At 38.1% G+C, this 25,623-nt stretch overlaps 1 protein-coding gene across 1 annotated transcript; it reads left to right on the top strand.

The window, feature by feature from the left end:
• Positions 1-32: 32 nt before the first annotated feature.
• On the top strand, positions 33-25,286 carry idua (iduronidase, alpha-L-). Its single transcript, XM_011493191.3, has 14 exons — positions 33-368; positions 518-658; positions 799-881; positions 1,077-1,184; positions 1,453-1,548; positions 3,059-3,261; positions 13,077-13,256; positions 13,327-13,543; positions 13,640-13,849; positions 13,977-14,098; positions 14,218-14,343; positions 19,447-19,523; positions 24,892-24,992; positions 25,094-25,286. The coding sequence occupies exons 1-14, from the start codon at positions 232-234 to the stop codon at positions 25,189-25,191; spliced, it is 1,899 nt and encodes a 632-aa protein (XP_011491493.1). The 5' UTR covers positions 33-231; the 3' UTR covers positions 25,192-25,286.
• Positions 25,287-25,623: the final 337 nt, after the last annotated feature.

Below are 25,623 nucleotides of genomic sequence, written 5' to 3'. Positions count from 1 at the left end.
TTTGAAGAAAAAGAAACAGCACAACATTGGCGCAAGTAGTTACGTCATCACACTGAGACGAGTGATTTCTGCATGTCTGATCGAGTTGTTGTTTTTCTTGTGTTTCTGTGCTTCAAACTCTCCTAATAATCTTTAAAGCTCACCGGATGTCCCCTTGTTCTTTATATCGTTTCTGTCTGGACTTTCAGAATTTCACGGCGTGTAAAGTGTCAATGTTAATTTGTCGTTAAAATGGAGTTGCGCACTTACCCTTTTTTCGCTTTGTTGCTCTTTGTCTCCAAATCTCCTGTATCTCCATCTATTATCACAGTTGATCTGCAAAGGCCAGAAAGAGAGTTGAAACACTTTTGGAAAAGTACGGGCTTCTGGTAAGTCCAAAATATACCAACTGCCAGATTTTAGTCTCTTGAAATAATGTTAAATACTGTGGAGAGGGAAAGATATACACTTAATGGACTCAAATGAAATACAGAGCAAAGATGTACGGTACTTTTGTGGCTTTCTTTTAAATCTGCAGCCCCCCTCTTCCTCACACCCAAGCCCACCAGTATGACCTAAGCATTGACCAGCAGCTGAATCTGGCCTATGTGGGGTCAGTCCCTCATGGAGGGATCCAGCAGGTCAGGATACACTGGATGATGGAGCTGGTCAGTGCACAGTAAGTCTTCTGTCACGTGGAGACCCACAATCACAGGAAAACTCTGTTTGTTTTGAATGGGAAAATACTTACTAACCCCATTTACGGTAATTGTTTTGAAAACTAAATTAAAGCAGTCCTTTTTTTAAAAAAAAATATAGAGATACCGGAGGAATACCCCAGTATAATTTCACGAAACTGGATCAGCTAATAGAACTCCTGCATATCAACGGACTTAATCCAGGTACTATGCCACAAACTCCTGTTGGATTTAATCTTTTTTGTGGCTTCTTACATCACATGACATTGTTTCTTCCCATACACTTTGATTGTTACTTCAGAGAAAACTCAACAACACAACGATACTTCAAGTATAAAAAGTTATAAAATAAATCAAATCTGAATTAACTAAATCGTTGCTTTCTATTTCTCTTTGTAGGTTTTGAGTTGATGGGCAGTGTTTCAAACTACTTTAATGACTTTGAGAACAAATCCCAAGTGTTGGAGTGGAGAAATCTGGTTCATCTTACAGCCAAGAGGTACATTGGTGAGTTAAGACCAACTGTATTTTTTTTTAAATTTTTGGAATTTTAGAAGATCAGAGATAATATGTGGATCCTGACCATATAGAACTAAATGTAAGATCTAACTGAAGTGATGTGTGTTCCTTTGCTGATGTGGGTTAAAAGACGTGTGGCAGAGTTCTGAACAGTTTGAAGGCTTTAACAAATAAAAAGACTGTTTCGATAGTCAAGACTACAAAGTGATAATTTAATGTCAGTCAGTTTTTCATTCATTTTCATTCATATTTTCAGATAAATATGGCCTGGAAATGGTTTCTCAGTGGAACTTTGAAACATGGAATGAACCCAGCAACCATGACTTTGACAACGTAACCATGACAATTCAAGGTGGTCATTTCAAACTCTCCTTATACATCTCCAGTTTAGGAAAAGTCAAAGGAAAGGTTTTCTCTTAATCAGTTACTGCTAAATGAAATTAGACACGTTTCCATTAAGTATAAATTAGTGCAAATTGGTTTTGCGAAAATAAATTTGCTTAATTGAAACAAGGCAAGGCAAGGCAAGGCAAGTTTATTTGTATAGCACAATTCGTACACAAAGTAATTCAAGGTGCTTCACAAAACAGAAAAATGCATTAAAATCACAATACATCATAGAAATAATCAACATAAAATTTACTTTAAAAGAAAAGAAAAAAAAAAAGATTTAAAAAGAAAGTTAAGGAAAGAAAAGTGCAGATAGGACCTTTCAGTCATATACACGGCTAAACAGAAATGTTTTAAGTCTAGATTTGAACATGAACACAGAAGAGGCCTGTCTTACGCCTTCAGGGAGGCTGTTCCAGATTTTAGCTGCAGAATATTGAAACGCTGACAATTTTGAAAAAACTTGCTTTTATCAAAAAAACACTTTGAGCTTGGAAGAGGTGGTATTTGAGGTGTATCAAAATGGGCATGTTTTGCAAAACTGCAGGCTAAACACTTTGTTTTTAAATAAATAAGTCACGTGACCAACAACTCTGCACATGTAGCCAGTTTGCATCGATTTTTCTTAACTCGCTTCATCCACGGCGTTGCTTGAGACTGTCTTGTTTGCCACTGTTGGGCGATGGAGGGATACATCCTGTACAGCTCATCCGCCTGTCGCAGGGCCATGGAGCTGGAGTGTTTGTAGGACTACCCCGGGCAGCTGGCTTGACGGCAGACAAAGGGCCACGGTGTGATGGGTAGTCAACCTGCTTGGGCTGGCATAGCTGGAGTGATCGCTCTTGTTGCGCCGGATCTTGGCAAAGCAGCTGGCTATACTGGGCAGTGGAGCTCATTTGCTCAATATGCCAGGCGGCTGAGCTTGTTTGCATGCTATGCCGACACCCGGGCGGCTGGCCAGCCGGCAGACAGAGAGCCGCTGCAGGATGGGCAGCCAGCCAGTCAGCGAGCGCGGGGGTCCATAATTATTATATATATTTTTTAATTTTCAGATAATTTCTCTCCTCTCGAACTAATGTTGGTCACAGAGACATGGTCTTAATTGCAGAGTGAATGTCACTATACCCCGAGAGACTCTAATTGATTTCATGAACCCAGACATGGAGACCTGATTATCAATGCTTTTGTGGAGCTTTTTAAAATAAATAAATACAATCTCTAAACATCCTCCCATGCATTGTTATGAGATGTATGCAGACAAAAATTTGAGTGAATCTGCTATAAATCAAAATATTGTTCACATCTATGTTTTTGAAGGACATATCGAGTGAGTTGGTTTGTGTTTATTCGCATAAATCATTTAATGGAAACAGTGTAATTGTGAAATTGAGTCTTTTCAACATTTTAGAATTTCAATAAAGTTTTGAACATATGTGTCATGGAAACACAGCCATTATGTTTTATTTCCTCAGGGTTTTTAAACTACTATGATGCATGTTCAGAAGGACTGCGAGCTGCGAGCAGCCTCTTCAGGTTTGGAGGTCCAGGAGACTCATGCCACTCTCCACCTCACTCCATGTACTGCTGGGCAATGCTGCAGCATTGCTACAATGGCACTAACTTTTTCACTGGGGAGACGGGGGTCAGGATTGATTTCATCGCCCTGCATAAGAAGGTTGGTTTCCCCAAACTCTGAAAGAAAAAAGCTGATGTTTTTCAGTAAAGCTGAACACGATCAAAGCATTTTTTCCAGTTAGTTTTCAAATGGGACTCATAAAGGATAATTATACACAGACTAATACAAATTTTACATGTTTTTTAAATGTTATTGTTGTTAATTATAACTTTATTGTAATGTATTTCAGAGAATGTGAACATTATAAAACAATGTTAAAACTGCACATGCTTCCTTTGCTATTAGATAGTTGGTCAGTCTGAACTAATAGATTACACAATTCTAGGAAAGAATGCAGACATGATAGTTGCCCAGATGATAAAAACTGATACCTGTACAAGGAAGAAAAGATACAAAAGGTTATTGTTAATAATGCTTGAAGTTCAAAGTACTGTATTTAAAGACCAACTCCACTGAAAATTTTATTTTTGGTGTTTTTAACATGTACCTTATTTTCACGACTATAAGGCGTACTTAAAAGTCATAAATATTCTTTCGCCAGCAGGGGGTGCCGTATGAGCCGGTGTGCCTTATGTGTAGTTGTGTGCCGTAGCAGATGGAGTGAGGAATGGAGAGAGATGTAAAGGTCAAGTGGAACCTAACTGCAACGTCACTATCTGCAACTATAACTGTATAAGCCTCTTCCACCTCATAATTCTCAAATATTTCAGCAAGGGAGGATTAAGCAGTGGAGCAGCCTGCTCACTGCCATTGAGGAATATTCAGCACAACATGACAGTCACTTCTCTTTACAGCCACCTAACTCAAGGTGTTGGAATAAACCTTCCCATGAGTCTAAGTGGCCATGGGCGGGGCTAAGGCCCAGGTCCCAACACTTGTTAACAAGATGGCTGAAGCCCTGTTTTAACTGCAGCTATCAGGGGGGTATTCCAGAAAGCAGGTTATGCTAGCTCCCACGGTAAGTTTGAGGCTAAAGAAGTTGATAACCTCAGCTTTCAGTTCCAGAAATGGAGGTATGTTTCAGGGTATGTCAAGTTGCCATGGCAACTCATGCACTGAACATAAACTGGTCTGGAGCAGGTTTAGTTGAAGGTTAGTTTGTTTTCAGAGAGGTGAAGCAGCATGGCGTGTCCATTTGTAGATGATTTAGTGGACGAAGAAGCTCAGATAATACTTCTTCCACTGTGAGAGGTTGATAAGACCACATATGGATGTTGGAAAGATAAACTTTTTACTTTGATCTAACTTAATTATTTGCTTCAGTTAAGATGAATCATTTTTTGTTACGTCAGTTTAAAAATAACACGTAGTTATCAGACAGTTATTTTACTTTCATTTACATTAATTTCAATTAAGTAGGTGTAACTTTGGTGCTGCTGTTAGATCGGCACTGCAAGGGATTGTGGGAGACCATTCCCTTTGCCTGTCTGGACGGATTTGGGTTTAAGTGTGGGTTTTTGACCAAATTGTTTAGTTGTTTAGCTGTTTTACTGTGTTTTGCTGTGTTTTGCTGAGTTATCTTGTCCTACTTTGCTCAAGCCTTTGGACAATGAGTGAGAGGGAGGGAGAGGATGATGAGTTTGTATAGCAGCCCTACTGTGAACCGTTGTAGTGACAACGTTGGAAAAGTCCTAAATGACTTTATGCACTTCACGCATCTTGATTCGTTTTGTTTTTTTAAATTAGTTTTTTTTTTAAATAAGTATATCTGCCGGCTCAAATTTAAACATATGAGAGTTCAAGAATTGAAATTCATTAATATGGAAATAATATTAATTGAATTGGAGTAATATGACATTTAGTTAGATAAATACGTAAATTTGAGTTGTATAAACAATTATTGAGTTTTATAGATGTAAGAAATTAGGTTGAATACATTTAACTCAATTACTTGTTACCAATAGAAGTAATTCATTTTAAGTTGGCAAAATTGGATAAGTGTTATATTTATGTCACAAGAAAGTGGAAACAAGATCAGAAACTCGTGCGTTTACTTTGTCTGTTCTTCTACTACAAGCAGAAACTCTCTTTTGATAATGATGCAGCCGTGTTACTTTTTTGATGGACGTATAATCTTCATACGCCGTCATTAATCTCTGACTCCGTCTCACTGAAGTGTAGAGCTCTCTTTTTTCACCACTCGTTTCCATGGTGACTCCGGAAATCGGCGATCCATTGAGGATGTCTTTATGTACTTGGCGAGCACGTGCATTAAGCCAAGGTTACGAAGTCGAGCGTAATTACGCCAACTCATATCCGGTCTTTTGGACCCGACATACCCAGAGTAAGCAAGTTCAGGCGGATTTCAGCCAGAGTTCATGGTTAAAGTCAGGGGAGTTTAAACATGCTTCCTGGAATACCCCCCAGCTACGCGGAGGAAAATAAAAAATATATCAAATTTAACTCGGATTTTCTCCCGCTGTTTTATTTTAAACACACATTAAGTGTGTGTGTGTGTGTTTTAAGCTGCTGTTTTTGCTAGCACATAGGAGGAGAAATGCAGAGAGAGACTGGTGAAGCCTGTGTGTTATGGATTGATATTTCTGCCACCACGTTGCACACAAAACTTTCTAAGTTGAACACAAAACTTTCTAAGTTGCAAGTGAAAATATTAAATATTTGCTTTTCAATAATGTATTATTCTGCTTTGATATATATTTTTTGCTTTCAAAAATTTTTTTTGCTTTCAAAAAACTTTTTTGCGTTTGCAAAACATGTTTTTGCATGCGTTGTGTCAAATCTCGCTTTTGTCCTATCTTTGATTTTGCTGACTACTTTGAGTGCGACTTAGCCTGATATGACTGCCACTGGCATCGCCAAACGAAATTCGCATGCGTTGTGTGTCATTTCACTTTTTTCCTATCTTTGCTGAGTTAAGCTTCAGTTTGACGTGACCAAGCTGCCATTAAACAGCTGCTGATTGGTCAACGCACGCAAAACATGTGTTTTGCATACGCAAAAAACGTTTTCAAAAGCAAAAAAAAAGTTTTTGAAAGCAAAAACAAAAAAAATTGAAAGCAAAAAAAGTATATAAAAGCAGAATAATAAATTATTGAAAAGCAAATATTTAATATTTTCACCTGCAACTTAGAAAGTTTTGTGTGCAACTTAGAAAGTTTTGTGTGCAACGTGGTGGCAGGAATATCACTCCATAGTGTGTGTGTGTGGGCTGAAAGCAGCAGCGAGGAAGAAAGGAGACGGCACGCCTTTGTCTGTGTGTTTGTGTGTGTCTTTTGCACTTGTGTAAGATAAGGAGGAACGGAGACAAGAGTGCACAAGTGAGTGACCATTCAGTTTGTGTTATTCAGTAAGGGAGAACAGTAACAAAAAAAATGTTTCCTCTAAAGAACAGAGACTGGATTATTTTATTAACCCACTCTAGAAGCGCTGAGGGTCTGAATTCCTATATCCTATTCCCTATATCCCTCCAGGCACTTCATTTAAATCAATTGTCTATTCATAAGTCATGTCCTCTACTATTGATTTAACACGCATCAAAATCACTGCTTGACGTTTGTCCAAAAGTGTTTTTAGAAACCTGACGCTCCTGCCACATGTAGAAGGAGCTACCGTCAAATGTTTTTCTCGCCCTCCTTATTACAGACACGCAAGATGTTGAGAGATCCAGTGTATTTATACTAAAAAGCTCCAAAAAGCTATCGGCAAGCTACTTAGCATGAAACCTGAGCCTTTTTTGATTAACACAGAGCTTATGTGCTGGTGACGGTCAATGTATTTAGATCCGTGAAAATGAATGATTTCCCGCGGTACACCAGACCATCTCTCACGCACAGTAGTTGAAAAATGCTGTCCTCGAAAACAACACAGGAAATTTTATTTAGGCTTAAAACAGTATAATTATAATTAAATAATTAAAGGACCTTTTAGAGCATATAAAAAGATGATTGGAGTGGGGCTTTAAATAAGTAGATGTAAAGTTCACCGGAAGAAAAGAAAAAAGGGAAGAAGGTGCAACGGGCTTGGTTTCCATAATATCTCAGGAATTTCTCAGTCTGATCACACTTCTGCCACACTGGATTGCTGCAGTAATTTATAAAGTCTCAACCATACATTTGGTGTCACAACAATTCATATTTTTCAGTGAAGAAACATACTTTTTAAGGTACTTAGGTAATTTCATTTTCTGAGATTTTTGTTTTAGTGTTTTTTTGTTAGTTCTTAGGTGTAATTAGCAAAAAATGCTTGAAATATATTGTAAACAGCTACTAACATTCACTTTAGATTCAATAAATAACATCAAATAATATTTTATGGGAATGTAGCGCATAAGGGGTCAAATTTTATTAAGAATTTGACTTTGACTCACACGGGGCAACAAAAAAATATTTAGCATGAAAGGTATAAATATTAAATGTTCTATACCAAAGATGATTGAAAGTCTTTAATTTTATGAAACTAGAATTGAGAAAGTTATCCTTGGGGTACCTCCTTTGTAAATAAGGAAAATACTACTTATTAACTATTAGCTTTTACTTATCATCAATAAAATAATAATCAATTTATCAGTCTCTCAACCATATGGCGTTCATACACTTTAAAGGGACTTTACCACGAAAAAGAAATAATGAAATCTGAACAACAACCTTTCAATATTTCTTCAATAAATTGAGTTTAAACAAGCAGGAAATACTGGACACATAAGCAGATTATTGAAAAGCAATCATCATATGCAAAACAGACATGAGCTACCAATTATAGCAAACTAAAAATAAGATAAAAGAAAACAAAATTTTAAAAATATAAAATGTTGAAATGAGAATTACGCTAAGTGTGTGGGTGTGTGGAGGTAAGCGTGTGTGTTGTGTTGAAAACTTGTTTAAATGACGAGTTTAAGGATTTGAGGACGGATCCTCAGAGGGGATTCAAGATTGGAGGAAAGATGTTATATTTGCAAAAGTAAAATTAGTCAGTGACTGAATGAGTGAAGCTGTACTACTCACCAAGTGGTCTGGAGATCTGGTTCTGTTCGATCTGTCGAGGATAGAAATGAGATTTATGGTTTTTTTTTAAGGGGAGCCGTAACTATTCGATTAGTTCATGTCAAAGAACTGTTCAAAAGACTGGCTCATTTAAATCCAAGCTGAGATTTGAGGAGAAAGTCACTTTTAACTGTACCTGTTTTACATGAGTTCTAATTTTTATTTGTTTTTAATGTTGACATTTTTATTGTAAATTTAATTTATTGTTTCCCCCCTAGCCAGGACTCCCTCGAAAAAGAGATTCTTAATCTCAATGGGACAATTCCTGGGTAAATAAAAGTTAAATAAATAAAAAAAATTGGCTTTTTCTGTATCTATTCATTTTTAAGAAATCAGTCTGAGGTTTATTAATTTAATCCTGATAATAATTATAGGGAGGATCGATGGGCTGCGAGCTGGATCAGAATAATTGAAATTCAGATTTTCCACCAATAATTGAGTCAAATTATTTTGGACATGTTTTTTTATTTGACATGCATGGACAAGATGTTAAAGTCTAATCTGGTTTCACATAAAATATTTCCCTGCCAGGATATTCAGCATGTACATGAATGAGAAGTGTGTATGTGTACTTTGAATTATGTTTTTATTGCTCTAGCTAAACCAGGGGTCTGTAACCTCTAAAAGAACCCTTTGGTCCAGTTTCTTTCTGACAAAACCAAGGAGCTGCAAACTGTTGCCATTAGGCCAACTGCACTGAAAACGGTGCCTGTAGAGACCCGCTTTCCCCTTCTGAGGCTCCGGATGGTTTACCAGAATCTCTTCGAGGCCAACCGACACAGTGAAAATTAACATAAAATTTAAAAATGCTTCTTCTGCCAAATACATTGATTCTACTGTGGTGAGCCATCATTATTTTGCTTATTATTGCTGTTCATCTAATCCCAAACACTTGTGCAGCATAAAATAATATGTGCTTTAAATCTTTTATTGTTTTGTTTTAACGAACAGATCTGAAAGAAAATCAGACTTTTTACCAATAACTTGCTCTGCAGGATTCACAGATCACACACAGACCTGTTGATTTAATGTCAGCAGATAAACCTTTCAGTTTCAGGAGATCCTCAGCCATAAATTCATAAATCTGACTTAATAAAAATTAATCAATGGTAAAAAAGAAAGAAAGTATGAATTATTGTTAAAATGATAAAAAAATGAAAACGTCTTCATCCAAAGAGACAAAATTGAGGGTAAAAAGAGCTGGTTCAGCCTCTGAGCCTCGGTAGCAGACACCATGTTAGATAAATACTGCGATTTGATTGGTTAGAATCTGGATCTTGATGGCAACTTTGCCACGCTAAACAAAAACTTAACTCAGAAAAATCAAAGATAGGAAAAAAGTGAGATGACGAGATGATGAAAGCAAAATAAAAGATTTCAAAAGCAAAATAATATTTGAAAGCAAAATAAAGATAATTAAAAGGTAAAATTTCATATTTTCATTAGCAACTTAGAATTTTAGAAATTTTGTGTGCAACATGGTGGTGTGGGTACCGGATCGACTCAGGCTGCCAGATCGTCTCGGGGTCCTACGACTAGCGATGACGTCACACTATTTGATTGGCTGTAAGTTGGCACGATGACTTATACGATAGTGATTTATCCAGACAAATCACGCTCTTACAGTTACGGTGAACGATAATACTATAATTTTCCGTTATTCGTGAGAAACATGGATGACTATTACATCGAAAATTTGTTTTGGTTGTTTGTATGTTTTGATAAAACATGAAGAACAAATAAAAATTGAGCAAAAAAAGTGTGCTGTTTTTTGTAATTCCTTTTCTAATGCTTTCAACAAGTTTTAAACGGGAAATATCAACTTTGCAATCATAACTGTTAAATCCGATGAAGTTCTGTAATTCCATAGTGTTGAATTCGATTAATGCTTAGGACTGTAGCCTGCTCCTTTTGATTATAGTTATCAATATGACAATGTTTTTTTCTGAGAAAAAATAAGGGAAACTGACATTAGTGAGAATCAAACCAGACTGCACACCATAAATAAATATTGTTTTTATACAGTCATACATTTGCTCAAATTGGAAAAATAAGTTTATATTGCCAATAGTTCTCCCTTTAAATCATAAACAGAACAAATATGTTCTGTTTATGTATTAAAGTACAGTTTGCATTTGGTGTAACAAATAATAATGTCAGACATAACAAACAATTATGTCAGACACCTTAAAATTAAAAATGGCATTATTAGTTATGAGTGAGAAAAACTTTACAAAAGGAAGAAAAAATCGCTAAGTAGTTTGTCCAACTGGTGTTACCGTAGGGTAACGTCGCTATGGAGTAAAATCGTTTAGTAGTTTGTCCAACTGGTTTACTGTACGGTGGCGTCATTATTGGTCGAAGGACCCCGATAAGATTTGTCAGCCCGAGTCGATCCGGTACCCACACCGGCAGAAATATCACTCCATACATGTGAGCTACTTTTGAGACGACAATGTCTACCTGTGTGTGTGTGTGTGTGTGTGTATATATGTATATATATATATATATATATATATATATATATATATATATATATATATATATATATATATATATATATATATATGGTAACCTTTCGTCAATGAAAGCAAGTCTACAATGCTCACTGAAATTACTTGAAACGTTTAAAAGTAACAATATATTAAAAATTATTGAAAATTAGATAATCAAAATCAGCCATTACTTTTGAGTTGTTGATTAACAGAATTATTAAAAAAAAAAAAACTAATCAAATAAGGCTGGACAAAAATGATGGTACCTCCATAACAGACTGAGAACTAATTTCCCAGGGAGTCATGATGAACACAGGTATGTCCTTTAATTCACATCACTTCTGTTTTCAAACCCATAATCAGTCAGTCTGCCTATTTAAAGGGAGACAAATAGTCACGTTGCTGTTTGGTGAAAGGTGTGTACCACACTGAACATGGACAACAGAAAGCGAAGGAGAGAATTGTCCCATGACATTAGAAACAACATTATAGATAAACATCCTAAAGGTAAAGGCCATAAAACCATCTCTAAGCAGCTTGAAGTTCCTGTGACAACAGATATTCAAAGTTTAAGACCCACGGGACAGTAGCCAACCTCCCTGGATGTGGCCGGAAGAGGAAAATTGATGACAAATTGAGGAGACAGATAGTTGGAATTGTATCTACAGAGCCCAGAACAACCTCTAAAGACATTAAAGTTGAACTCCTAGAGATCAAGGTACATCAGTGTCAGATCACACCATTCGTCGTTGTTTGAGTCAGAGTGGACTTCATGGGAGATGACCAAGGAGGACACCACTGTTGAAAGGAAATCATAAATAAGCAAGACTGGCATTTTCAAAAATGCATGTTGACAAGCCACAAAGCTTCTGGGAAAATGTCCTTTTGACAGATGAGACAAAACTGGAGCTTTTTGGTAAGGCACATTAGGCTTTATGTTCGTAGACTCAAAAGTGAAGCACACAACGAAAAGAACACTGTCCCACTGTGAGACATGGAGGAGGCTCAGTTCGGTTTTGGAGCTGCTTTGCTGCATCTGGCACAGAGTGTCTTGAAGTTGTGCAAGGTAAAAGGAAATCTCAAGATTATCAAGGCATTCTGGATAGAAATGTACTGCCTAGTCTCAGAAAGCTCAGTTGCAGGTCATGGGTTTTCCAAAAGGACAACGATCCAAAACCCACAGCCAACAACACCCAAGAATGGCTAAGAGAAAAGCGTTGGACTATTCTGAAGTGACCTTCTATGAGCCCAGATCTGAATCCCATTGAACATCTGTGGAAGGAGCTGAAACATGCCATTTGGAGAAGACACCCGTCAAACCTGAAACAACTGGAGCAGTTTGCACATGAGGAGTGGGCCAAAATACCTGTCGACAGGTGCAGAAGGCTCATCAACAAATACAGACACCGTTTAATTGCAGTGATTGCCTCAAAAGGTTGTGCAACAAAATATCAAGTTATGGTTACCATCATTTTTTTCCAGCCCTATTTCATTATTTTTTTTTTTAATAATTCTGTTAATCAACAACTCAAAAGTAATGGCTGATTTTGGTTATTTAATTTTCAATAAATTTCAATTTATTGTTACTTTTGAACATTTCGAGTCATTTCAGTGAGCATTGTGGACTTTCTTTCTTTGACTGAGGGGTACCAACGATTTTGTCCACCTCTGTAAAACCGGCTGGGTAGCTCGGTATGGAAGCAATTGTGTAGCATGATTAAAAATAAAAGTCAATCCCAGAAATGCTTTTTCATTTTCAAAATGAAGCTGCATTTTTTGACTCAAAATTAAAATGAAAAGGGCAATAAGCCAAAATGCCTTTTCATTTTCTTCTTCAACACTGCTAATTCTGTCCCTTATTTAAAATGATAATGAAAATGGTATTTGACATTTCATTTTCAAAAAATTCTCTGGTATATATGTTGCAAAATTAATTTAGAAATGTCTAATTTGACAATTAAAATGGATTAACCGAAATGCTTTTTAATTTTCTACTTAAAAACCGCTTATGCTGTGTCATAATTAAAACGAAAATGCAAAGAGGGTATTGCATTTTCATTTTCACATCCACCCTGCGAAAACTGTCGCATTTCCAGAGGGGAGGCGGGGCGATGACGTCAGTGCTATCTCCGTGTGTCCAGCTGCTAAGAGACACATACTAGGAGTAATGCGGCCAGGCTTGTAGCCTTGTGTTAGCAACAGAGGAGAGGGCTTTGTGATGGTAGTAGTAGTTGGTTCTGCTCCCTTGGAGCTGCTCCCTTATCTTGAAATGGTGCATTCAAAAGGAACTGAATCAACCAAAGTGTTCCAAGAGGCCTGCATGCTGAAGGATCTTTATGAATATGTTTTTACTCTTCAGGGTGGCGGCCACTCTTTGCCCATCCTCCAGCAGGAGATCGAGACAGTGGAAGAGATCCACAAGCGTTTCCCCAGGTTCCGCAGTGTCCCCGTTTACAACGATGAGGCCGATCCTCTTGTGGGGTGGTCCCGACCTCAGGGGTGGAGGGCCGATGTGACCTATGCTGCATTGGTGATTAAGGTGAAATGCAGCAAGCAAACTGCTAAGTTCCACTACTGTTGAATCACGTTGTCTGTCCTGCATCCAACAGGTGATAAACCAGCACCAGGATTTGCTACTGGCTAATCCAGACAGCACCTTCAATTTTAGCATGCTGAGCAACGACAATGGCTTTCTCAGCTACCACCCACACCCCTTCACCCAGCGCACACTAACCGCTCGCTTCCAGGTGAACAACACCCTGACACCTCATGTCCAACTCGTTAGGAAGCCCGTCCTCACTGTCATGGCCTTGCTGGCTTTGCTCGGTAATATCCTTCTTACAGTAAAACCTTTCATGCTATTATGAATTACAAGTTAGAAATCTAATCAAGCCGTTCTTTTGTGTGTGTTTCTACTTCAAGGAGAGACCCAGGTCCTGTCTCAGCTGCTGAATTCAACAGTCGACCAGAATGGTTCTCTGGGGGTTCTTGCCAGCACTCACAAACCAGCAATACCAGGCGGGTCAGACAGCTGGCAGGCAGCAATTCTGGTCTATAGGAGTGATGACACCAGCACATCCCAGGGGACTGAGGATGTTTCTGTTGTGCTGGAAGGATTGAAAAAACAAAACAGTATGTTTAAATATTGCATTGCAGAATCCCTGCTGATGGCTTTCGGATGATTTTACTATAAAATTAGAAGGTTGTCAAAGTAAATGCTTTTTGACCAGTTTGATTCCCTATTTCTCTTCTTATTTAGGTCCTGTGTATGTCACATACTACATGGACAACGATGCAACCAATCCCTACCAAGTGTGGCAGAGTATGGGCAGTCCCACATACCCGACAGCAGAGCAGTTTAGACACCTCAGAAGTATGGAGGTATGCTTTCATTTTCTACTATAAATGTTTTGTACTATAACGATTTATAATTCTTACAGTGATCTCAATTTAAGCTTTTTTCATCTGCAGAGCTTTGACTAACTAATGTGTTGTGTCAGGGCCCTCGCATCAGTGGACCGTGGGAAATTCCTCCAGGTGACACTTTGACTTTGAAAGCCAAATTACCCATGCCTTCAGTTCTCCTGATCCATGTGTGCATGAAACCCAAGGCACCACCAGGCCAAGTAAATATTCTGTTACCTCTTACAAGGTTTCTCAACTGTTGTCTTCGGTATGTTCCAAACTACCAAAAAAATGGTCTTACCAAAAATCTTCACTGAAAAAAAAATCTTGTCACTCACAAATTTTTTTTCTTAAACTAAGAGTATTTTGCTATTGAAAAATCTGTATTGATAAGATTTTCTTGCTAAACTGAAAATAAGACATTTTTTCTTGAAACTAGGGTCTTTTTACTGTCTTAAGATTCAGTTTTTGCAGTACAGGCCTCCAAGAGGCTTGATGTTGATCTGAATCAGGTGTGTTTATTGAGGGTAACATGGAAACATGCAGGTTGGTGGGTCTTGAGAACTGTCATTGAAAAACAATGACTAATAACATATTTAAAAACTGCATCTACACTTCATTTAAAAGACAGATACAATTGAAGCCGCAAGCAGCGTTATATGACCCGACCTCCACGCCCACCAATACGCACCACCTCCGCGCTCACCACCGCCTCCACGCAGCACCTACGCCCTCACTGCCCACCTTTGATTAAGGCTGGTGAAAGCTGCATTTGCTAATTTTCAAAACAATCGTTTAACATTAAAAAATATTTGTTGTAAAATGTTCATATTTATTAGATTTTTTTACTTCGTGAAATCTGTGAAGTTATATTTGCGGTTAATAAGGAAAAAAATTATGACCATGATGTCCAAATTGTTTTTTAAAATCCAGGGCACTATATAGTCCTTCACTGTATAGTTTTTTAGCAGTTAGGGAGTAGGGAAGGTGTCATGGGGGTATCAGGATGACCTAGAAGCAGGACCAGATGACAAGCCACAGTGCGAACTAAAAGTATTTAATAATATAGAAAAGCACCACTCTAGGTGGGAACACCCACAACATAACAGAACTCAACACCAGAATACAAAATAATCTTAGAGCTAGGAACAAAACATAAGCTACACTTAACTACTGAGTGCAGAAACAGAACAACTTAAATACAGCTCAAACAAATTAACCTAAAGTGCAGAAGCAGCTGTGTGCCACTCCATGGAGAGCCACCAGAGAGTGGGTGAAATCTTCCAGGAGAGCCACCGCCAACCCGCACAGAGAAACACAAGAGTAAGGAAGACAAAACAAACTGACACTGTAAATGTCATGGCGCTTTTCTACCTTCCTCGAAGGTCCAAAGCGCTTTTGAGTCACAAACACACACATTCAGACTACACAACACTGGTGCCAACCTTCCACCAGAGGCAAGACGCTTTTAACACATGGGCGGGCAAGGCAGGAATCGAACCTGCAAATCTTCCGATCAGAGGTCGACTGCCCTACCTGCCTGCCCTACCTGCTGTGTGAGAAGGAATTCCGACATAGCACTAGTGTGAGCATTTTTCCATTGACTCCCATGTTAAAATAGTCATTTTCACCTCTCAAATAAACCCCTTCAAGGCCTGGTGCTTAAACTTTCTATTTCATCAATGGTAGCATATTTAATTCATGACAACTCTGGTGGGAAAACCTTTTTTGCGAAGTTTGTGAAGTTTTAAAAAAACATCGTTTATCTTTGCTTAATAAGGGGACACGGTTTTATGATTGATAGATGATGCTCGTGGTGGATTCTGGGAACAGAGTTCCGTTGTGAAGCTTGTTTCATCCGTTTTAGCTCTAGGATCAACACTATATTTTGATTTGTGTTATGCTGTTGTGCTGTAAACTGTTTTAACCGTTGACTGTATAATATGTACGGTGGCCCAGAAGGGTCACAACACAACACATTAACTTTACACACAACACATTAACTTTACACACAACACATTAACTCACAACACAACACATTAACTCACAACACAACACAATAACTCACAACACAACACATTAACTCACAACACAACACATTAACTCACAACACAACACATTAACTCACAACACAATACATTAACTCACAACACATTAACTCACAACACAACACATTAACTCATAACACAACACAATAACTCACAACACATTAACTCACAACACAACACATTAACTCACAACAGAAGCAAAGCTGCAATGGAAGTGCTTTTTTTCTGAAATTTCCACTGGGCTGAGTGGCTAACTGCCTAACAGAAAGTAACGTCACAGTGAGCTGTGGAGGGAGCATGTTTCTTCTTCAAATTTACACCCAAAACCGCCTAATCTGGCAACGCTGCTGCTAGCTTCTCTTGTAGAAAATCATGCTCCCTCCACAGCTCACTGTGACGTTACTTTCTGTTAGGCAGTTAGCCACTCAGCCCAGTGGAAATTTCAGAATAAAAGCACTTCCATTGCAGCTTTACTTCCGTTGTGAGTTAAGGTGTTGTGAGTTAATGTGTTGTGAGTTATTGTGTTGTGAGTTAATGTGTTGTTTTGTGAGTTAATGTGTTGTGTTGTGAGTTATTGTGTTGTGAGTTAATGTGTTGTGTTGTGAGTTGTTGTGTTGTGAGTTATTCTGTTGTGAGTTAATGTGTTGTGTTGTGAGTTATTGTGTTGTGAGTTATTGTGTTGTGTTGTGAGTTAATGTGTTGTGTTGTGAGTTAATGTGTTGTGTTGTGAGTTATTGTGTTGTGTTGTGAGTTAATGTGTTGTGTTGTGAGTTAATGTGTTGTGTGTAAAATTAATGTGTTGTGTGTAAAGTTAATGTGTTGTGTTGTGACCCTTCTACGGTGGCCCAGAAGGGTCATAACACAACACATAAACTTACAACACAACACACTAACTTTACACACAACACACTAACTTTACACACAACACACTAACTTTACACACAACACACTAACTTTACACACAACAGATTAACTTAACACACAACACATTAACTCACAACACAACACAATAACTCACAACACAACACAATAACTCACAACCCAACACATTAACTCATGGCCCAGAAGGGTCACAACACAACACATTAACTTACCTCACAACACATTAACTCACAACGGAAGTAAAGCAGCAATTGAAGTGCTTTTATTCTGAAACTTCTACTGGGCTGAGCAGCTAACTACCTAACAGAAAGTAATGTCACAGTGAGCTGTGGAGGGAGCTGCACGCGCGCTCCTCTCCTCTCCTTTTTTCCGCTCCGTCCTCTCACACAGGCACGTGCAGTCCCCAACACACACGCACACACAGGACAGAGCGGAAAAAAGGAGAGGAGAGGAGCGCGCGTGCAGCGACAGAGGGGGGTGTCAGAGTGGAAGGAGGAGTGTGTGTTCATATTGTGTGTGTTTAGAGGAAGGATAACCGTAGTAAAGACAAAGTTTCTGGCAACACTGCTGCTAGCTTCTCTTGTAGCAATAACATGCTCCCTCCACAGCTCACTGTGACATTACTTTCTGTTAGGTAGTTAGCTGCTCAGCCCAGTAGAAATTTCAGAATAAAAGCACTTCAATTGCTGCTTTACTTCCGTTGTGAGTTATTGTGTTGTGAGGTAAGTTAATGTGTTGTGTTGTGACCCTTCTGGGCCATGAATTAATGTGTTGTGTTGTGAGTTAATGTGTTGTGTTGTGAGTTATTGTGTTGTGAGTAAATGTGTTGTGTTGTGAGTTAGTGTGTTGTGTTGTGAGTTAATGTGTTGTGTTGTGAGTTAATGTGTTGTGTTGTGAGTTAATGTGTTGTGTTGTGAGCTGTTGTGTTGTGAGTTAATGTGTTGTGTGTTAAGTTAATGTGTTGTGTGTAAAGTTAATGTGTTGTGTTTAAAGTTAGTGTGTTGTGTGTAAAGTTAGTGTGTTGTGTATAAAGTTAATGTGTTGTGTGTAAAGTTAATGTGTTGTGTGTAGAGTTAGTGTGTTGTGTATAAAGTTAATGTGTTGTGTTGTGACCCTTCTGGGCCACCGTAAATATGTAACTGGACAAATCGCATGTGACGTCACCCATAGAAAATGCCTTGCTTCCAGTTCCAACCAAATGAAATCAATTCAGTCGCCATTTTTTCCAGAATATGTCTGTCGCCATGTTAGAACCAGACATTCTTGGTAAGCCGTGATTGGTCTGTCTACATTTCTGTGGCAACCACTCTCTCCAGTCAGGATCATGTTAGAAGGACACACCTCTTCCACTGACAGAGGGCCTGTGAGAATCTGTCAATCAAATGCTTTGAACATTTGATGCGGGGCCAACTATTTTTATACGGGATCTTGCGGGGAGCCACAGATCGAGGGAGGTTATCAGTGGTCTTGTATGCCTAATAGTTGCTCCCGCAGTTGATTTCTTCACAACAAGCTGCTTACCTATTGCAAGTACAAGTGGAGGACACTCCCCTCGTTACCTGTAAAACCATATTAACTCTAAACAACACTAATGAAAATTAAATGGGATTAAAAAACGTTATTGATCAGAAAATACATAAATAACTGGTTCATGCTGGTGGTATCTTTGTAGCTGGTTCTGGATCGTCTCCCTTTAGCCTCATTTAGCTCATTTTAACTGTCTATTAACCTCTTCTCCTCACGAGGCCTGTCAGCACATTAAGCCTTGTGCTATCCTAGGCACTTTAACATTGAGAGTTGGGTCATGTAGACCCACTAGATAATGCTGTGAACCTATTTTCTTCGATGATTTGTGAACCTCACTGGTGTCCATGGATTACATGAAATTTTTCCACCTTTATCCACCTTTGTCATGGTAGGAATAAAACGTCAATGCAAGGGTGGGGTCATCTAAGATAGCACAAGGGCGTGCAGCTCTCTTTAATCGGTAAATTAACGTTTCAGACAGGCTTTCACACATAAAAATGGGACCAAAAACGCCATTGACAAAACGGGCACTTTGGACATCGGGGCAAAAGGGACAGGTGCTAGAGCACCCCACATGCCTGGGGGATTGTAGAAGTCAATGGGTGACGTCAGAGGTATATATGTCTATGGTTGGTATAACTTCCCTTCCTTCATGCCGTCTCTTATTGACTGGTTTGTAATTGTATGATTGTTCTGTTTTGTCTTGATATGTATGATGAATGTCTTGAATTGATTGTTTCAAAGAGCAGGAACCTGCTGAAAACCAGTTTTTAAACAAAGTCAGGCCTGATTGTTTTAAACCTTTTTCTGTTTAATAACATGCAATTTTAATCATGCTATGTCAATGACACTCGTGTTTTTTATTAGGTCAATGGATTACGCTTCATCAGGATCACTAAAGGCCAAGTTCTTGTTGTCTGGTCTGACCATTACGTTAATTCAAGGTCAGTTCACTTCATATGCTTCTTAGTCAGGCTTTATGTTAAATGTATGACATGTTGAATTAACTATACTTTTCTGATAGATATATTTTTTAAGTGTATATAAAAGCTACAGAAGAGGTCTGTTTTTTTATTTTTTATGGAATATTGTGTGTAAGCAGCTCCACATGTAGACTTGTTTTGTTCATTCCCCTAATATGAATTTACCAAGCCGAAGAACTTAAATTTTAATCTTTTGCTGGGTGGTTTAGTATGGAGTCCTATACTGTTCATAATTAAATAAATAAATATTTAATTAAATAAATAAATATGACCTCATGCAAATACACAATAAACCAATAAATATTTCATAAATATATAAAAAGATCCTGAAATTGTGAAAAACCTGCACACTGATTTTAAATTAGCCATTATATTATTCAATATATTTCATTTTGCTTTAAAAACCTGTTCATTATTTTAAAACATCATTTTAAAATATTCATTTTTAATCATGTTGAATATTATTATAATTCTGTCTTTTTTCATAAGCTCGTATTTCAAAATCAATATTTTCCAAAGTAGCTTTGTTTTTATTTCATGTTGCTGTTTTTCAGAATGACTTATTTATTTCATGAAGAGCTTTTTCAGGAGAATGAGTCTATCTGTCGATCAGTGAAAGTGGGCGGGATCTAAACGTTCATTGGCTCATCCATGGAAATCGACTCATATTCCTCGATACCCGCTTAGCGGTGTGCCAGTCAGAGAGATTACATGTTTCAGCGATATCCGCGCGGCTTTGCTGACATTAGAGATCAAATAGAGACAAAAAATCTGTCTGCTGCAGAAGATGCAAACATCTACGACTCTGTTTTTGTAGTTTGAGGGTTTGTGTGGACCAAACCACAGAGGAGCTCCGGTCGTCCACGTCTCGAAGTCCCCGGTTGAAACACTCCTCATTCTTACGCCATTCACTCATAGCTCACAGATCGTGCCTGATGTCGGCTCGCAGGAGGTGAGCTGGCGGACCGACAGTCCAGGCAGCTGCGCAAAGCGGGACAAGCCTGCTCGTGCCTCCTGAACCTTATGATATTTTTCTATTTTCATTGAGACAATGATTATAATCAGGTCCTCTGATTTTATTTTTCCCTCTCAGGGAAAATGTTGAACCTTTCCTGCGATGACGTTTCTGACATCTTAACACTCTCCGTGTGCATTGTGCATCCATGCATTGTTACTGAGATAAGCACAAGCAGTGGCTATCAGGCTAAAAACATTAGCTGGTAGCCCCTCCCATACTCGGCATGTTGTGTTCATGGAACTCTAGTTCATAGAAGCTTAGTGGAACTCCAACAACCACTCAGCATAACTTAGGCCACTACTAGATGTTAATGAGTAGATGAAAATTGCCGAACTGACCACAAAATCCCCCGAATTATGCACACTCGCCAAAGCCACTTTTATCCGCAAATTTAGAACCAAAACTGCCCAATTTCTGGTAACACTGGATGTGTTGAGGTGCATACTCCCCCTAGTGTTGAGGGGTGTGCATTGCGCCGTCACGTTTGCTGAAGCATCTTCGATCGATGTAGTTAGGGTGCTGCTGCTCATGTCTGAGTAAAGCAGTAGCTAATCACAAAAGTGTCTCCGCCTTGTCCAGTTTGATTGACAGACAGACCCATTCTCCTGAAAAAGCTCTTCATGAAATAAATAAGCCATTGTGAAAAACAGCAACATGAAATAAAAACAAAGCTACTTTGGAAAAAATCGATTTTGAAATACGAGCTTCTGAAAAAAGACAATTATAACAATATTCAACATGATTCAAAATGAGTATTTTAAAATGTTGTTTTAAAATAATGAACAGGTTTTTAAAGCAAAATAAAAAATATATTGAATAATATAATGGCTAATTTAAAATCTGTGTGCAGATTTTTCACAATTTCATGATCTTTTTATATATTCATGAGAGATTTATTGGTTTATTGAGTATTTGCATGAGGTCACATTTATTTATTTAATTATGAACAGTATAGGACTCCATAGTTTAGGGTCCACCAGTCACCGTTTGGTATTAAAGGAAAGAGTTGTCGACCTGGTTGAAGGTGTTGAGTTGACCACTGTAGATGACTGTCAGGGCTTTGAATCAAATGTCAGAAGCTCTAGAAAGCTTGTGTAGGGATCTGAACAGTAGTGAGTCATGGCATAAATAAACGTTAGCTATTAAAGGACAGTCTAAATCCAAAACAGTATTAAAATAAATCAATTTTATAATGAGCAAAATGAAAAAGATAGATAATATAATAATCAATTATTTGACTCACCAAATCCTTTGTCAATTTGAAACAAAAAAATAAACTTTTGTTGTAGGAGGTTATATCTCGAGAGATAACCGTTTTATCCAGGAAAACAGAGAAAAGAACTGGGACAACTTCCTCACGTTCTTTTCCAGTCGTCTCTGAGGTCCAGCTCACAAATCAACAAACTCATTTATCCCTCTGTGGAAGTTCTTCTGCACTTCACAAACTACAGCGCCCTCTACAGGACAAAAATACCTTCCTCTCTTAACAAATGTAACCTGGGTTACACATGGATCATGGAATTCCCATGGGATTGGAGTCGTCTCTGCCATTAATCATGGGATCGGGATGTAATCAAATTCTTACAGTAGAGGAACAGGCCCTGGAACCCGCCACTTAGTCTAGGTTGGGTCATTAGAGTGAAAAACAAGAGCAGCCCCATCCTGTGAGGGTTTTTTTTATTTTTTTTTATTCACCCTCTCTCTTTTTTTTCTTCAAGGTCAATTTATAAGTGGTACCACCTATGGTTTTTGCTGAGCGTGCAGCAGCACATGACCAGAGTATGATCAAGAGAGAGAGTTGGCAGGTGCAACAACAACTACGGCAACACTAAAACGTAAAATAAAGAAAATTACAGAGTGACAGCAGGAAAAAAGAAAAATCAAGGACCATTTCACTTTTATTGATGACACAAAGAAAGAGTGTCAAGTCTGCAGAAAAATCATTTAACAGACTATTACAACCTGTACAGACAGCTGAGAATGGAGAGAACCGTGCATTACACACCTGGGCCTTTGGTAATGTTACGTCTGAAATAACCATCTTATGCCTCTAAATGAATTGAATAAACAAACAAAAAAGAACATGTCTTTTACTGTTCAATCAGTAAAAGAAAATCTCATGCAACTACAGCCAGCAAAAAACATTAAAAAACAACCACATAAATTTAGAATATTATTTACTATGATATTTATCATTTCACTCATCAAAAAATCCGATTCAGACAAAATCTATCCTCCTCTCTTTCCTCAAAAAAAAGAGTTCGATCACCCTGTCATGTAGATTATCGCGCTTCAGTTCCGTCAAGACGTCCTTGTCTATTGCCATCAAGGCCATTGCAGAGCAGAGTCTGTCCAGTTGTGTTTCTGCGTAGGTTTTAATTCGCTTTAGAGGAAGGTCAGCCTCAACACACAAATCTGTACAGCTGCTTAACAATTTCACTCATATTTTTCTGATGAAGGAAGTCAAGATCGGTTGGAGATTTTCCGGCAAAATTCTCCATGACGTACATTACAGTCAGCTCTGTTTTCACTGAGATAGGTCAAAAAAGTGCTCCGTGGCTCTGTACCAAACTTGGCAAGGCTGCATGTGTCTTCCTGAAACTTCTGTTCAGTCAGAAGGTCTGAATATTGACCTTGCCTAAGCCTGTTAGACGCCAACTCAAAATCAGATTGGTTTAAAAGAAATGAATGACCAACATTGATTAAGTTGGTTCATTTGATTACAGGAGCTTCATAACTCTTGCTAAAAGCCCTTACCCTGCCTGGCAACAAAGGACAGCTAAAATGCGATTGGTTAAATGCTCCAATGTAAATATATGTCTGTCTGGAAGCAGCATAACCATCATAAACGTAATTAAAAGAAAATGGACAGAGCATTTGAAATGATTTATGAGTATGCATGGAGAAAATATAATTAACACATGATTCCAATATTTTAAGGCTTTCAGAGAAGGCCTTGAAGGCCCTGATGGGCCACCACTGTCAAAACTATATTTCTAAGTGTCATCCTTTTTATGTATATAAGTCTTTTTTTTTGCTGGTTTAAAACATTTTAATTTGTGTTTTGTGTTGTGTTGTTTTGCTTCAAATTTGTTTAAAAGGAAAAAAATAAAAATATATATAGTTAAAAGTTGAATTGTAAATAGCGATTTTGTTTTAATCCTTTTTTTGGTACATTTTATCTGGAAGAAACACATAACAGCATATACATATTAACCCTTGTGCTATCCTATGGGGTCAAGATGACCATTGACGTGTTATCCCTACCATGACAAAGGTGGATAATGGTGGAGAGGATTTCATGTAATCCATGGAAACTAGTGAAGATCACAAATAATTGAAGAAAACAAACTGTGTTGTGGGGTCTAGATGACCTCACTCCCAATGTCAAAGTGCCTAGGATAGCACAAGGGTTAAACAAATTAAAACAAAATGCAAAGGTACAAGCCGTTGTTTATGGCTTTTATATTTTCTCATCAGCAAAATAGGATTAGTTGTCTTAAAAAATACTGATCATGTTGTAATTACATCCAAGACAGTAAAATATTTTTAGTTTGCATAGCTTAAAGGCCCGTTCACACCGGGACGAATTTCGCCGGCGATTTTCGCCGACGTTTAACGCCGCGTGACTAAAGAAAGGGCACCAATGCGAGTGTGCACACCGACGCGAAAAAACGCCACGCGTCAAAGCGTCAAAAAAAAAAAAAACGCCTCGGGTTCGTTTTTTTTTTTTCGACGCGTTGCGTCGAAATCTATTCGACCAATGAGAATGGCGCTTTTGCACACGTGTCTGGAGCTTCTGAAGTTACAGTAAAACACAACTTGGGGGCGCTCAAACACAAAACTGCCTTGCTGAGCACACATACCAGCGAAGAAGATAGACGCTAGACGTCAACACTGCCGCGAAGAAATAATGACGGACATTCTAAAATATCCCCGAACCAAGCACCAGTTGGAGCTACTGGTGCTTGAAATATTCATGTTTTCTTTGTATTATTCTGACAAGCGCGTAAATACTTGCTCTCTTCTTCTGAGTAAAAAGCGACTTTAAGAAGCGTAAAGTTGCGCAGCGCCACCTTGTGTACAGGAGTATTTCTGTTTACATTAAGCGCCATCTAATGTCAGGGAAGGAAATTGCATGTTCGCTCGGCTCATCGTCAGCGAAAATCGCCTGGGTGTGAACACAAAAAACGTGGCGAAAAACGCTGGTGAATATCGCCTGGCGAATATTCGTCCCGGTGTGTACGGGCCTTAATTCACTTATTCCACTGAATTAAACTTTATTTTTTGGTAACTTTTTTTACCTAACAGATGCATCAAGACCTTTGAGTTGGAGTTTTCTGGAGGCAGTAAGGAATTTAGAAGAGTGAATTCAGAAAACACAATTTTTACTTCATTTGTCCATACACCAGGTAAATGTTAAACACATTGAATTTTTTACTGTATTTTATTTTGTGTGACTAGACTTCTACTATCTTGGATCTAATAATGAATTTTGTCATGTATTCCACAGTCAACCAGGAGGTTGCTGGTCTGTACAGAGTTCGAGCTGTGGATTATTGGAAACGACCTGGCTCTTATTCACTTCCAAAGAGATATTTGGAAAAGTAGAACATATTTTTGGAACAAAATAAATAAATATATTGTCCACTCTGTTAAGTGCACACTAACAAGATGATTGTAATAAATAATTTTTTTAAATGACAGATTTTATATTTTTTGGAAGAATAGAAAAAATCAGTGAAACCATCAGTAGCACCACAGTTTATATTGGGAATCCAGGTCAGGACAACTCTGCAAATTCTATCTGGACCACAACTCAAAAGAAATACAACTATTAATTTGTGGAAGCCAAATAGTAGATTCAAAGGTTTAATGTGCTTCTGTTTGCAATTAACATGGATTTGATGACAATGGAGAGGGAAAAAAAGACCAGAGTTCATCAAGTCACCTTCTGTGGAACCAGTGTAAGCATAGGTCTGACTGATTCTACAACAGAAAGAGAGGAAATAAGACAATTTGACCATTACAACTGTGAAAGAA

Source organism: Oryzias latipes, chromosome 9 (assembly GCF_002234675.1).
Source record: "Oryzias latipes chromosome 9, ASM223467v1".
NCBI classification, from domain to species: domain Eukaryota; kingdom Metazoa; phylum Chordata; class Actinopteri; order Beloniformes; family Adrianichthyidae; genus Oryzias; species Oryzias latipes.
Note: the sequence above shows the minus strand (reverse complement) of the source record. Positions and strands in the feature narration are given on the sequence as shown.